At 38.9% G+C, this 16,351-nt stretch overlaps 3 protein-coding genes across 5 annotated transcripts in view; 2 read left to right on the forward strand and 1 right to left on the reverse strand.

Annotated features, from left to right (window-relative positions):
• Positions 1 to 4,957, reverse strand: part of LOC133650451 (X-ray radiation resistance-associated protein 1-like) — a 42,157-nt gene extending 37,200 nt beyond the window's left edge. Inside the window, exon 1 of one of the 2 annotated variants that reach the window (XM_062047689.1) lies at positions 4,903 to 4,957. The gene's annotated coding sequence lies outside the window, so the exon portion shown is untranslated. Of the gene's footprint in view, positions 1 to 185; positions 305 to 4,902 lie in introns of those variants that run through there. The other variant, XM_062047688.1, reaches the window with a different exon arrangement.
• The window catches only part of LOC133650454 (voltage-gated potassium channel subunit beta-2-like), a 193,384-nt gene that overhangs the window by 49,438 nt on the left and 127,595 nt on the right, over positions 1 to 16,351 (forward strand). The gene's annotated exons all lie outside the window — the stretch shown is intronic.
• LOC133650450 (sialidase-3-like) lies at positions 73 to 12,740 on the forward strand. 2 transcript variants are annotated; one of them, XM_062047687.1, is made up of 4 exons: positions 73 to 401; positions 540 to 780; positions 8,669 to 8,994; positions 9,076 to 12,740. In XM_062047687.1, exons 2-4 carry the CDS (start codon positions 556 to 558, stop codon positions 9,668 to 9,670), a joined length of 1,146 nt encoding a protein of 381 aa, XP_061903671.1. In that variant the 5' UTR covers positions 73 to 401; positions 540 to 555; the 3' UTR covers positions 9,671 to 12,740. The 2 variants fall into 2 exon arrangements, with proteins under 2 accessions (XP_061903671.1, XP_061903670.1); XM_062047686.1 differs by having other exon boundaries at positions 8,669 to 12,740.

Here is a 16,351-nt window from a genome sequence, read left to right on the forward strand (position 1 = left end):
AACTCCAGGTTTAAATAGTTATCGTTCCGAAGTTCCTAACATTGAGGTCACACTGCGCATGCCCGTGGCTTCCCGAGTAGTCACGAATGGGTGTTATTTGTTGTGTTTTCTCCTACTGAATAAGTCCTCGCGTCTTACAAGAGCGCACTTGACAACACAACGACACCGATAATAGTAACGAGTACCTTCGTGACCTGTAAAGTAATAGCCGGTCCGACGTTTGAGAGAAAGCCGCCAAACGAACACGGAAGTGAGTAGGAAGCAGTTCTCTCTTCCGCGTCCTCATCTCTTGTGTCCTTAGTGTCATGATCGCCGCAGCTCCATGGCCATATATTATAATTAGACAGTGCATCGGTCACGACGAGCTCAAGGTTGACAAATGTGACGAGTGACTAGTGAAGGTATGGAATTTTAATTTTATTACCCGTGTTGGAAAAACGGTATCACGTTTTCGCCACTATGTATTCTTCCTCTCACTGTGCGACCAAGCAAGACGCTGCATGGCACTTGGTAAATAAACGTGCTGCATGTTCTGACAGGAGCTGCTGGTGCATCATGGGAAACGCACCATCTAAAGCTGACTGTGGAGATGAGCCACCAAAGACAACTTTATTTGAAAAGGAGCCAGATGGCATCACCTACAGAATCCCTGCTCTCATCTATCTGGTGCACAGTAGTACCTTCCTTGCCTTTGCAGAGAAAAGATCTTCTTCTCGTGACAGTGATGCCAAACTTATTGTCATGAGAAGAGGGGTGCAGAATGCTGACGGATCTGTTCAGGTATTTATTTAAAAGTGACCCCCTGATTGCAACTAAATGTTGTGCTAATGCAGTGGCGGGCCGTGCGTTTCCCACCTAGGCTTTCAGTGACATCCGACTTCAATGATTACCTCTCAAAATACCATAATTTATGTCCCCACATGACCATTGCTGAAGACATACTATACAGAAACACATTTACGCACTACTGAGTATTGAAACACCTTTAACAGTGTACAAAACGTGTTATTTTCTGGCGCATTTAAAAATGATTAAACCCGCATCAGCAAATTAAAACATATCTTATGTGGTACTGTCAAAATTAAAGTAGCAAAAAACATATTAAACGTAAAAAAAATAAATAAATAAAATATCGGAACTCACATTTCATCGCCGGGACAGCTGAGCTAGCTTCAGGGGTTGGCTGACATCGTCTCACAAGATGTAGTTTCTCTTTAAGTATCCTTCTTGAAAATGGTCTTGCAAATATATGTGTTGTCTTGTCTAATCATAAAAGATGCAGACGAGGCGTGTTGGCTGAGTTCTTAAAGTTTACTCCACAGCATGCTCTTCAATAACATCAAGCTGCCGGCATGTCTACATTCAACAACCTAAACGGTGCATGCGCTTCACTACTGTGGCATGCTGGGTAATGGAGTTCTTATGTTACCTAGCTCATAACATCACTAAATATCTGCCTTAGGCGAGCGAGAAGACCTTACTGACAACAACTCGTGATCTGATTGGCTATCGCAACTGTCTGTCAAATGTTTGTGTCCGTTCACTTAGAGTGCATGGACGCCCACATTGTTGATTCTGAAGGCCCCGGCAGATTTGGTACAGCATGGCAACATAAGCTAGCTGAATTCTGATTGGATAAAAAATTCTATAACCTAAAAACAACAGCGGTGGAAGGGGCATGATATGACATGAAGAGAATATGAATACTTTTAGATATTTAGGGAAAGTAAATAAAAAATGACTTTTTTCTTTCATTATGATCATGATTTCTGGTTATGTTAGGCCAGCAGAGAAGGCCTGCTGGCCTTGACGGCACACCACTATGCTAATGTTGAGAGAAATTGAGGGAAATAATGTGGTTGCAGTGCACAAAGCTGATGCAACCAGCAGCCACTTCAGCTGTGCCATTTCTACATGCAGCACAACGCAAAAACAAAAACATAGCAATAAACAATACATATTGTGCACATATATTGCACAATGCATAAATAGACAACCAAACAAAATAAAAATACAATTTCAACACCCACATACACCGCAATGGCCTCTGCAGTGCTCTTCGTCATCGTCTGCTGGGGTGGGGGTCGTGCGGCCAAAGACAGAAACAAACCCTACAAAGCAATTAAAAGAGCCAACTTTGTCCTAGGCTGCCCACCAGCCCCCGGCCAATGTCCGGTCTGCGCGAATGAGCGATGAATCAGCCTAGGGAGACCGAAGGTTCCTATACATGCACTGCAAAAACTGAACTCTAAGTAAGATTAAATATCTCAAATAAGGGTGATGTTTGCTTATTTTCTGTCTGATAAGATAATTCTTCTCACTAAGCAGATTTTATGTTAGAGTGTTTTACTTGTTTCAAGGGTTTTGGTCCTAAATTATCTCAGTAAGATATTACAGCTTATTGCTGAGATTTTATGACCTATATTGAGTAAAACATGCTTGGAACGAGAATATCAACTGTTGCAAAGCTGTGTCATCAACACTCACACAAGTATAAAACAGCTTTTTCAAAGTAATAATTTCTTATTTTTAGCATGAACATAAAAATCATGACTGACACGATTGTGTCTCATGATTGAAACAGATGACAGCCAAATGGACTTTGCTGTTTTATTTTCAACGAAACAAGAGAAAATACATACTCATATAGTAGTACAGTACAGTAAACGGACAGTTAATATTTAAACATTTCACATGTGACATTTGTAACTATTTTGAACAGAAATAGTTCATGCACATTCAGATTAATTCTTCAAAATTACAATAAGAAAAATTTGGCTGGGGGCCGGGCTGTATTTATATATATATATATATATATATATATATAAATATATATATATATATATATATATATATATATATATATATATATATATATATATATATAACTCATTTATATATATATATATATATATATATATATATATATATATATATATATATATATATATATATATATATATATATATATATATTCCTCGCGCACTAATTGACTGAAAGAGCACGCACTTGGCGTGATGATGTCAAAATGCATTTTTAGATAATATGATTTGCCTGAGTGGCTAGTAGACACCGAGAGTAACACCTGGTTGCCTTTCCATTAAGAACAATAAACTAGTTTTTAGTGTAAGTTTGCTGGTTTCAAGAAATGTAATGCCGAGCGCATATCATTATGTCAAGATAATGGCACTAGCATTTACTTAATTAGAGAATATATTTCAACATATTGAGAAGAAAGGTCTTATATATTTTTTTCTATCAAGAAAAGTGCACTTGTTACTAGTGAGAATATTCTTATTTTAAGGTATTTTTGGGTTTATTGAGGTTAGCTAATTTTACTTGTTTTGGAAAGTCTTGACAAGCCAATTTTTCTTGTTCTATTGGCAGATAATTTTGCTTAGTTCAAATAAAATACCCCTAATTTTGGTATATTTTTTTCTTGTTTTTGAACACTAACTTTTTGCAGTGTTTTCCTTCAGCGCCGTGAAGCTTGACCATCCCGGCGATCAATGCAAGCTCCGTAGCCCTGTTTATTCCTCCGCATCTCTTCCGGACTCCGGTGTGGCAGAGAGCCAGCAGCTGGTCTCCGGTGCAAAAAGTTAAAAAGTTTTCGTAAAAAGCATCACCGAAGTCACAAAAGTGCCACCCCTTGTTGCGTAGTCCCGAAAGGGTTGGAACCAAAAGACAAAAAACATGAAAACCAGAGGGAAACATCAATAACACAAAAGTGGGATACACAAGAGTGCAGAACCACTACAGTGGCCCCACCTTGGGGAAAAAGATGTAGAAATAGGTGCTAACTGTCCAGCTCTGATGTACCTATATTGTTGTTCACATACGATATTACTACATTGACTGTGATATACTGGAAATGTTATGAGGTACACTTGCATGGTCTAATAACATCTAATAGAAGAGATGCAGCAAAACAACTGTCTTTACAAACATAATACGGTGGTACCTCAATTTAAAAGATACTCGACATTAGTGGGTGTAGCAAATGCCACAACGAATCCCGTAAGGTATGCTCAAAACATCCAGTCTTACTTAAAGCTAAAAAAGGACTTGACTTTGTTTTTCCAACTATGGAAAGTAAGAAAGTGAGTGTGAAGGACAGTGCTGAGAAGAAGTGGATGATATTCATTGAATTAAAAAAAACAAAACCCAAAAAAACATGACTTTGCAAAGCAATCACTGCTTGTCTGCACCATACTGAAGCAGAATGAGTCTTAACACCAGCTAAGAATTTTAAAGTACCGGTAGAGTGGAAACACAAGTTGACTTTATATACTTAATTGTGTTTCATTGTATCCATTAAATCATATCCAATTGTATTTACAATCCGCAAAGTGTGTGAAAATACCGTCTAAACATCACAAAATGCCACAAAATCAGTCGGCCATTTTAAATATTCCGCTCCGAATATCTTTGGCAATTTCCGTAGGTTCTACGTCACTGGAGTAATGCTTCTGCATTTTAAAGATGTTATCAGATCAGTCATACTAGAATTACACAAACATTGCAAATAGATTAGGTGTTTACCATTCACAAAGACAAGAACACATATGCTTGGCTTTTTTTATGCATTCGACATCGTAAATAGATAGCTAACAATTGAGTCAACTGATTGTAGGTCCTCTGTTGCGCTAATTATACTCTCTAAAAATATCCAGAAACTGCCAACAATACTCCATTTACATGTCATGACCTGAAAATTAACCAAATATGAGTTACATTTTTATTATAAGTGCCAACGCAGGCGGCCTATTTTAGCAGCGCCTTGAAGGCAGTGAGCTAATGCTAGCTTACGCTGCTATTGTTGGCACACTGCTGACGGCTGCTTCTGCTTCCTCTCAAACTTGCTAAAAATTCATTCTAGATTATAATTCGTGCATCTCTCACCTGCTAGTAGACAAATGTGGCCATAGACCAAGAAACTTTGACATCCCCCGAGATGGTGAAAAAAACGCTTGTTGCTGCAAAACATTTTTTTTAACCCTTTGTGAGTATTGTGATTAAAATCTTTTTTTCAACGGGATTATGTGAGCGTCCCACCAGTTGGCATCCCAGTGAGAGTGGAAATATTACAGTAAATGTTTGTTTTATTATGGTTTATTATGGTTAGTTTGTACCCCGCCTTCCGCCCGAATACAGCTGAGATAGGCTCCAGCACCCCCCGCGACCTCAAAAGGGACAAGCGGTAGAAAATGGATGAATGGATGGATGGTTAGTTTGAATGTTTAGCACCTTGCAATGCTGCTGATGTTATAGTGTTTCAATAAAGCTGCATCCGTTTAGCACACAGCTTCTAAAACTTATTACTCATCCTCCTTGTGTTCGGGCTCAAAAATATAAGGTTCTGGAATCTGGATCATAATTTCCCCCAAATTAATCATTGTTGGCTCTCACAAAGTCTGCTTGATTAGCATTATTGTAGAGGGGGAAGGGATCTTTTGTTGCGACTTCTACGCCACGGATCACGAGACTGGTTTGCTCATTAACGCTCAAAATAGCTCTGAGATTGATACTATTTTGATCATATCTATTTGTTCATACATTTTGGAAGTCTTTTTGTGTCATAAATAAGACATATATCATAATAGCTTTAAAATAGAGGCAACTCGTTTTTTCACTCTACTTGTACTTTAAAATAATATCTAAACTGCGGACATGTATCCATGAAAATATGTAAAATGCTGCTGATGGTGTATTTGACGGAAGAGCAGCTTGAAGGAGATACTGTAAAAGGCCACCCTTCAAGGTCAATGTTGTGCATTATTATTAAATTACTTCATAAAACTAGTTGTTACTGGTACATTCTATTGTATATATTGTATTTTATACAGTATTTCTTCAATTTGTTTTTCTTTTTAAAAGGCATGTTGCATGTTAAGATCGTGCTGCTTTTGGGGGGACCAAGCACTAATTAAATTGATTTTAATTAATTTCAATGATAGAAGTGGTTTTGTGATACAAGTGTTTTGAGTTAAGAGATTGTCATAGATGTGTCATAGCTTGTAAGTTGAGGTACTACTGTATATTGTAAGAATGAGGATACAGGATAATGGATACAGTGCACTTAAACTACACAACATAAACATATGTGTGCTATTCCACTATCCACTATCAAAATATATAAGGAAGGTTGTCGCTAGGGGTGTAACGGTGCGTGTATTTGTATTGAACCGTTTCGGTTCGGAGGTGTACCGAACGAGTTTCCACACAGACATATTAAGTAGCGTAACGTACGTTGTGTAAACAATGCACACCGAGGCACAACACACGGCATGCTAGCAGCTAACGGGCTACGATAGACTGACCATACGTCCTCTTTTCACAGGACATGTCCTCTTTTGCGGAGCTGTCAGGGCGGAGTTTCTTAAATGCCTCAAATGTCCGGCATTTTGAGTTAGGGTTGCGTGTATTTTCAATGTACGTTCAGGGTTAAGAAGGGGTTAAAAACAAAACAAATTGTGCGCGCAGCAGCATTCGTGAGGGAGAGACAGAGACAGAGAGAGCGATAGAGTTATGATAAACGTGCATGCGTCGCCAGGCTTTGCTTTTTATCCATAGATTTATCAGATTACATTTTTTATTATCTATAGCAGGGGGGTCAAAAGTGTGCCCCAGAGGCCATTTGCGGCCCACAGCTAATGTTTTAAAGGCCCACGGCACATTCTAAAAATACTATTAAAATAAACAAAAACATAAAAAAGTGAAATAAAAAAGCTTAAAGGTTAAATGTAATTCAGAAAAAGTTCCAATGTTGACTAATAAAACAAAGCTGTTTTTTTTTCTTTCAAACTGTCATTGCTCAAAACATAATATTGAATCAAAATCAATGTTATTATGAATTATTGACCTATCCAAGGTTCCGATTACTTCACATCAAATATTCCACTAAGAAAAATATTTTTGGTGGAAGATTTTGCAAATTTGGTAAATGAATAACCCAAAAATTTATATTTTGTTGTTTTCTTACTGTACCGAAAATGAACCGAACCGTGACCTCTAAACCGAGGTACGTACCGAACCGAAATTTTTGTGTACCGTTACACCCCTAGTTGTCGCTGGTGAATTAATTCTGTTCTGGCAATAACATGTGAAGAAGGCAATAGTACATATAGTGCAAAGTCAAAACAGAGGATTATTATGTTTTAAAGGGGACCTATTATGCAAAACCAACTTTATTTACCTATTGGTATCTATTTTTGTGTATTTGGGATTTGAAAGAGTCCTGTAAATGTTAAATCATACCATGGAGGCGTGGCGTAGATATTTATAAAACAGTCTTGCCCTCCTTCAGATTTCCTTCAAATGAGCTATTTTGATTATGCACCAAGTGTGACGTTTTTCCCCAAGTGTGACATCAGCGGATTATCCATATATGGTAGAGATTTAGCTAAAGTGCTTTGCGCGAGTCCACCATTGTAGTCTGACGTTGTTGTCAATAAGATCCTTCTTTTTCTCTATCCTCTTGTTGTGGGGCTGGCTGGCTCGTACATGAACATGCATCCTGCGCCTAATACAAAGTAGCATATAGTTCTCACTTATATCTGTCAGTAGACTAACTATGGAAGCGCTAAAAAGTACAACATGGAAGCAGTCAAAGTGGAGGCACGTAAATAAGACTACCCCCCAAATGGCGCCTCCGGAACAAACGGGTCAGAAAGCAGCTGGAAACAGTCTGTAAAACATAGAGTAGGGAAGGGATTCATATGGCCCCATTCCTGGGTAGATCTCGCGTGAGAGGAAGAGGTGGGGTTATTTATTTTGCAATTGCAGTCTGCTGAAAATGATGAAAAGCGCCACTCTACATAGCACTTGATGCTTTGGTCAAAGATGGAATTGCCACAAAACACATTTTAAGATATTCAACACTCTACTCTAAAGTGGGTAGTGTAGCCCCCAATTCGTCACGTTTCATGTGTCTGGTAAAGCGCAACAAATGGAGCCATTTCAATCCCTTTCCCACTGTAACCTATGCAAAACTTTGGCCAAAATGTCACGTCTGGGTCACATGTTTATGCGTGGGTCGTTCTCCCAGGATGCAGACGGAAAACTCCAGAGGCAAGGTACAGGTAAGAAAATTATTTAATGTCCATAAATCAGGCAGGAACAAACAAACAAAGCAAGCGTGCCTATAGCACGGGGTGCTAACGGAATAGCTAACAAGAAAAGCATAATGCAACGCTTAGCTCAGGGATCTAAAGGGTAAACGACGTAACTTGTTGCATGTAAGCAAATAAGGAAGCCAGACTGACTGTGGCGAACAACAGGAATAAGTAGCTCTCTGATTAGTGCCAAGCAGGTGAGCGTCCCGAACAACAATCAGAGGCAGGTGAAAACAATCTGCAGTCATGGCAACTAAAACACAAACCCAGGGGTGCTCAAAAACAGGAACTGAGGGAGTCCAAAACTAAACAAAACACGATCCGGGCAACGAATCATGACACAAAAAACACAATTACATAAAGTAAAAAATAAAGTACCAATGATTGTCAGACACACACTAGGTGTGGCTATTGTTATGTAGACCCTAAGGAAGTGTTTTAAATGTAGAAAACAAATCGTAATATGACTTATATTTAAAAAGCACAGGAAGCTTATTAAATGTTGCGATAGAAGCGTCCACCCAGTCAATTTAAGCGCTGTCCTGTCATTCCAGTGGCTGTCGAGCGAGGAGCTGTCAACAGCATGCCTGCCGCTCCACCGCACCATGAATCCTTGCCCAGTGTTTGAGAAAAACACCAGCACCTTGTTTTTATTCTTCGTCTGCATCCTGGGCCACACCACTGAGCACAGGCAGATCATCACAGGTAAGAATAAAACGCGCCTTTGCTACGTCAGCAGCGGTGACGACGGCCGTACCTGGAGCGAGGCCAAGGACCTCACGGAGAGCGTGATCGGACAAGATATCGGCAAGTGGGCCACGTTTGCGGTCGGCCCCGGTCACGGCGTCCAACTGGAGAACGGGAGGTTGATCATCCCAGCGTACGCCTACTACATTCCGTATAGGTGCTTCTCCTTCCCTGTTCCTCACACCGTCTGCCCACGGGCGCTGACCATCTACAGCGCAGACTTTGGCAAGACTTGGCACATTGGCAAGATGCTGCGCAAAAAGTCATGCGAGTGCGAGATGGCGGAGATCATCGATCACGAGGGCAGAAGTCACCTCTACTGCAACGCTCGCAACTTCGGAGGCCACCGACGTGAGGCGCTGAGCGAAAACAGCGGCGTCTGCTTTGACAAACCCCGCACGGCCCGAGAGCTGGTGGAGCAGCCAAGAGGCTGTCAAGGCAGCGTCGTCGGCTTCCCCGCGCCAGAGTTCATCCCCTGCGAGGACGCAGAGAACAAAGCGTGTGACACGTTGTCCCCGGACACCCAAACATGGCTCCTCTTCATGCACCCCACCAGCAAGCGCACTAGACGGGACATGGGCGTCTACCTGAACAGATCCCCCCTGCATTCCAGGGGGTGGGACCGGCCCAGGATCCTCCACTGCGGGCCCAGCGGGTACTCAGACCTGGCCTACGACCCGGACAAAGACCAGTTCTCGTGCCTGATGGAATGCGGAAAGATAAGCGAACTGGAGCAGATTGCGTTTGTGTCGTTCACGCTCAAAGATGTCATGCAGACAAACAGGAAAAACAACAACAAGATGTGCTGAATAACATATCCCAGCATGAAAGAGGCTAGGCTAACATCTCTGTGTTTACTAGTGTTCCTCTCATGCATGCAGGATGTTTACTTCTTTACTTCAGCTAAGGATCTCTTCAAATGGTGGCCAGGGGCATGTCTATTTTTACAATACCGATATTACTTTTATTAAAGTAGTACAACTATTTAGATAGGGGTTGTTATGACAGTGTGAAGACAAACAAACACATGGAATTGAATTAGGCTTCGTTACATAGAAATATGATCAGAGTTTGATTCTTGCCGGGGCGACACATTCATTAACAGACGGATCAGGTCACATGATGCCAGAACACTGCCGTTAAGTTGAAAACATTGAATACATTTTTGTATTGTACATTTTTTTATAGACACTGTAAAAAATTACATTGACACATTTTAAACATGCACATAGAAGGGTAGAGTATATTTTGTGTATTTAATGTCAGTTTTTAGATTTTCCCCTCACGTCCATCTTTTTCAGTGACGGTTCATTGATCTATGTTTTTTGGGTCATCGTTTTTCATTTTGACTTCCTCGTTTTCATTTCACATTGAAAGTGAAAGAGAATGACACTGACCAACAACAAAAAAATCAAATAGCTCTTACTGAAAAAAGGTGTACATTAAAGTGATTGTTTTTTGCAACTTGCAACTGCCAAAAATCATTAACTGACCACAAAAAAAAAATCTTGTGCTTCTGTGTGACACATACGAGCGTAGTTTACATGCTCAAAGCCAGAAGAGGGCAGGATATAATGCTCAAAATCCGTAAAACCGACATTTTAAAAAAACACCTCAAACTATAAAAAGTACTTATTTCTTTAATGCCCATGTTTAATTTTTTTGTGCCAATACATCTATATCTTGATCTTTTGTTTCAATGTCAACATTTATTTTCAATGCGAAAACTAAATGGCTGTATTTTAAACATGCGTGTGTCAAACAAACTTATGTAGACCCTGGGGCCGCCCGTGTCTAAAATTGGGGCCCAAGGCATGATTTTGTTTAGAGTCCCCCTTACATCTTTCACACTTTACATGTTAAACTATTTTCATACTTTCTTTTAATGGATATTGATTTGAATTTGATGCATGTTTTGTACTAAAACTAATTTATGGGAAATCAATTGTTCAGTCATTTATTTTTTGGTGCCAAATAACAGAATTTGCAAACCTTCTTGAACCCAGGACAACTATTTTACAAGACCAACACTAATGCTGTGCACTACAGGGGACAGTGACAATCAGTGACGGTGCAGGAAGGGTCAAGGAATTTGTTTAAAATTAAATTTGGACGGATGGCGTGGCCCTACGCACAGCGTGTAATCTCCGTATAAGAAGGCTATAGACTATTAAATATGGTTTAGATATGGTACACTAGATGTCCACGGCCATGAAATAAGGAAAACAAACTCTGTATGTACCAGAAAAATACCAATCTTAATTTAAACCAATGAGGGTAAGAGTGCCAACTAAATGTACTATTTGAACGTTGAGTTATTATTGTTTACCTGTGTGTTGATCATTGTGTGGTAGTTTAGGCTTGCACTTGCTGCATGGCAGTGAGAGCATGCCGATGTGTGCTTTTTTTTGGCCATACTTAATGAATATTTATTTAATTTTCATTGATATCTATGAGCAGACACCCAGCCACTATTTGAGGATGTACCAAAGTGAGTAATGAAAGGACTAATTTGAAGCATGCTGCTGCATCATTAACCAGCTTAGTGTGTTCGTGTGTAGCATGCTTGACAAGTGCTCCTTACCACTCCCTTCATCTGCTCTCTTTTTATCGTGTCAGAGGTATTTCCAACATCTTTTTCTTTTTCTTTAATCAAAAAGGGTATCATGTCCCTTGGCACCATATTTTCTCTAATGCCAAATGTGACACAATCATTATACCGGAGAATAGAACCGATTGTTGTCTATTTGCCACAGCCAAATAGTCAATGAGGGGCCAAATATAAAAAAAATAATATTAATACTTGTGCTTATGATGTACCTTTTCATGTAGGCCTATTAGCAGGTAATACTTTTGTCACAAGAGTGTTCTAGGAAATCACACAATGTTTTGAGGATTAAGCATTTTCCCGCAAAATGAGGGAATCAGTTTTAAAATTGCAAAACTACAAAGCCTATGATGAACTGTTTTTGTAGTGAACAATGCCTATTTAGCGAAAGGCCATATTATTTTCAAAAAAAGGAACACAGTCTTTTTCAAGCAAACCCAATACATTATGGAGATGTTCTACTTTTGGGCAATATCCTACTAAATTCTGATGAGCGAAGGAGAATGGTTATTTGATTTTAGTATTTTTTAACATTTGCCTAAAGTGGTTCTTCAACCATGTCAATATTGTTTGTTGTTGCATTACTTTTTTGTAGAAAATAAAAGTAATATCATCCTTTTTTAAAAACTCTCCAATGTGTACAAGTACAATTACAACTAACTAAATAAAATTATATTGTATGACAGAGAGCTCCGATATATATTTTTTCCTGGCCCCAGACTGTGCACCCCCCACACCCTCGTAGGAGCTTAGTCTGGGATTTTTTTTTTTTTTACTCATCCCATCCCAACGCCTGCGTGGCGACCCATCAGCGTTTCTGTTCTGTCACCTTGTACAACGTGTCTGCTCTTGAACGGGTTTGTGCTGAAAATGACATTATGTTTCACTTGTGCAATGGCATTAAAGTTCCTTCCTGAATAATAAGATATTTGGTGAAGTTTTTACAAAAATTACTCAAATAAATGCATAAATGCTGAGTATACTTCAAGACGGATTTGACCTTTGACCTACTGTACCTTTTCAATCTCCTCATTGTCTTGCTTAACTGGAAATGTTCCTTTGTTTAAAAGGTGTGTCCATAACACTATTTATAAAGCACTCTTCATTGTTAGGCTTTGTTAGTGAACAAATGAAATCTTACATGGGTTATTTTTCCACTTTCGGTTTTACCCTGTCATACAGTACATGGAGCTATAACAACGAGGCTGTCAAGGGGTGAGATGTCTCCATGGTATTAAACTGGTTTGGAGAAATGTGTGTGTTCAAGTTAAAAAACACAGCACTTAACATAACATACATTTCACATTACAATTGTGTGTTCAAGGACAGGCCGAACAAAGCGTGAAATCTCAACGCTCGATGAAAAACACGGTTACGGGGGGGCAAAAAAACAACAAACTGTGGACTTTCTAACAGTCGCCTTTAAGAATTTCCCTACCAACCATAACAAAACATTTGATCACTTGCACTGCGGTGTTTGAAAGCCCTTAGCAAATAAAACATTCATATAAGAGCTGTCAAATGCAGATAGATTTCTTGCTTTTTCCTTCATCTTTGGCCATTACCAGGATAATGGCACTATATCTGAATTATTGCGGTCACATTATGGTGTTGGGGCAACATTGCTCAAAAACAAATAAAACATTTTTGAGGCTTTTTCTTTGCTTTTTTTTATTTATTTACTTTTTAAAAATCACTTACTCCAGCATCTTCCCCACAATTTTTCAGCACATATGATCATTTTGATCACCAGGTGGCTTTAACACACACACACACACACACGCGCGTCAGTGTTGGCGGAACAGATGTTTGCTGTAGATGTGACAAATGTCTCTGCATTTACTGCATTTTTTTTTTTTTTTTTTGTCCATACTTTTCGGAGTGATCTGTTTAAATGGAGCATGTGTGAACATCTGCACCAACAAGAGTAAAAAGCTGCCTTTACAAAGATGATCTTGTTCAGTTTTAATAATTTTGTTGGATTATACAGCAGTGTATAAATGCACTGAATCATGCTGACAGCTGTAGCTAATATTTTGCTTCCTCCAGGGAGTAACCAAAATATTGGGAACATGAATCACCGCAGTAATACGCGTACTGTAAATGAATGTTGACTCCTAACAACAATGTTTTATATAGGTATGAAGACACGTTACTCGGGGACTATGAAATAAGGTGTGGGGTTCCCCAAGGCTCAATTTTAGGCCTCATTATTTTTAATCTAAATGTTGTATTGCCCTGGTGTACCCCACAAAAATATTACAAATCTACAATTATTACAAAACCCAGCCGCACACGTGCTGATAATGACCAGAGGGCGGGACCACATTACACAATACACCAGCTGCATTGGCTCCCCGTCCGCCTAAATTAAATTAATATTATTAGTTTTTAAATGTTTAATGCACATTTTTGTATCTATTTGACCTGCTTTTACCATATCTGAGGTCCTTTTATCTTTACCTAATACCAGAACAAAGACCCAAGTTGAGGTGGCATTTAGCCAATATGGCCCTCCACCCGTGAAACAGCCTGCTGGAGAGCCTTTGGACTGCAACGATTTTAAAAGAAAAAAGTTTGAAAGCACACACTGTATTTTTAATCAGGTTTTTTACAGATCATTTTAAACTTCTAGATTTGTATTCTGTTATTTTAAAAATGTATTTATTGCTATTATTACTACTATTACTTACCATTTCATGTTTTAATTATTTATTTATTTAGTATTTACATTTTATTTTTTGCATATATTTTAAAATATATTGTATTTGACTTTTTTGAGATAATTTATTATCTAATACAATTTTTATTTATCCTCCAGTGTGGACACCTCATCATTATCTTTGCAAAGGCAGAATTTTTTGTTAGAGCTTTTGAATTAGAACCCAGGTATATACTAAGGGTTATATTTCCTGTGCCTGTTCTCTATTATAGCGCATTACAAGATTTGTTAGATGCCTCCAACTGACAATGCATTTGAAGACAAAAAATAGTCGCTGCAGGGAGATTTTCCCCGGTGCACACCAAAGATCTGCAATCTACTCAAATCGAGTGTAAAACAACATGGATCTGATTGACAACATGAGCAGCAGAGGTGTCCAAAGTGCGGCATACTATTTTACATACATATTTTTTTGCCATTTTTTGAAATTGTAAAAAAATATCAACGTGGCCCCTGTTGCATTCTTATATTTTTCTGTGTGTGGTTCTGTGTTTTAATCAGTTTGGACACCCCTGATTTACAGTAGAGGTTGTACAAACAGCGCCTGCTTCTTTTTTGACTGTGCTTGGAAATACACAGTAAGCGGCTTAAAATGCATGGTCATAGACGACTACAACGTATCCCCCACCAGTAACCTGTCGGATTTTGCTTGGCGTTAGTGGAAGAAAACATTTTAAGGGGAGAAACACTTCCAGCTGTTCCACACACACACACACACACACACACACACACACACACACACACACACACACACACACACACACACACACACACACACACACACACACACACACACACACACACACACACACACGAAAGTTCATTCACTTTCTGCCACTTGGCTGGAGCCTCTCCCAGTTGAACTTTGGTCTAGACACATTTTAACAACCAACCATTTACACCTCTAAACAATTTAGAGTCTCCAATTGACCTTTTGTAAACTGACTGACAAACTTAACAGTTTGTAAACTACAAATGCATGCTCATAGATGACCACAATGTATCCCACTGGTTATTCTCCAATTTTTTGATGATTCTCACTATGTACAGTACATCTGTAGTAAGTAGCATACTGATGTGAAAAAATTATAAATACCATTTTTGAACCATGTAGGGTAGCTTGAACGCAGCAGGCACAAGACATTGATACAAGGTTGATTATACATACATGTCCTCTGAACCTGACTTTGAAACAACATTGCAAAATGTGTAAATTAGGACAACGCTGATGTCTAACGTTGGATCCACGTTGTTGGTTGGGAAATTACCAAATTTCAATGGTCGAGTCAATGTCACAACCTGACACTGAATAAACCTCATGTTGTTTCAACGTTGTATTTGTGTTGTATAGAATATTGGTTGGGAAATGACCAAAATTTAATGGTCAAATCAACGTCAGAAACCATACATTGGTTAAACGTCGTCAAAAAGCATGTTGTTCCAACGTTAGGCTTGAGTTACTCAATGCCAGGACCTAATTCAACAAGTTCTCAACAATGTTTTAATGTCTGGTGCCTGCTGGGAAGGAGCCATAGCGTTCGGATGCAATTTCACAAACAAGATAGGCTCCAGCACCCCCCGCGACCCCGAAAGGGACAAGCGGTAAAAAATGGATGGATGGAAGTTCCCTTTATGTTTTTTTTGTTCCTGAAATTGAATCTTGAATTTATTTCCCATTATACCAATTAGTTTTTGAGTATAACTAACTGTACTTGGAACTCCCCCTTTCCTTCACCAAACTCGATATGTCATCTAGAGAAGTGGAGCCCAGTTCCTTACATAGACAGTGTGGATAAAGGCATGTAAAATTATTATTTTGATTACTTAATTGCATGTTTTTGTCGCTTTGGTGCAGGATTACTTCAAATCTGATATGGTTATCATGAGCAAAAATAAATATAAATATAAGATGATATATCATAGGGATGTGACTCTCACAATAACTCACAATTTGATGATGATTCTTGGGGTGACGATTCGATTCATAAAAGATTCTCGATTCAACACGCTTTTCGGTTTTAACCAATTCTCGCAATATATTAGTTGATACAAAGGTGATAATAAAAGCTTTAAAAACAGGTTACAGGTTACAAAAGCTCCTCTTGGTTGCTGACATATGATGTACAGTATACACGCAGTGACTAAGCACAGAGATGGCCT

This window comes from Entelurus aequoreus, linkage group LG05 (assembly GCF_033978785.1).
Source record: "Entelurus aequoreus isolate RoL-2023_Sb linkage group LG05, RoL_Eaeq_v1.1, whole genome shotgun sequence".
Taxonomy (NCBI): Eukaryota; Metazoa; Chordata; class Actinopteri; order Syngnathiformes; family Syngnathidae; genus Entelurus; species Entelurus aequoreus.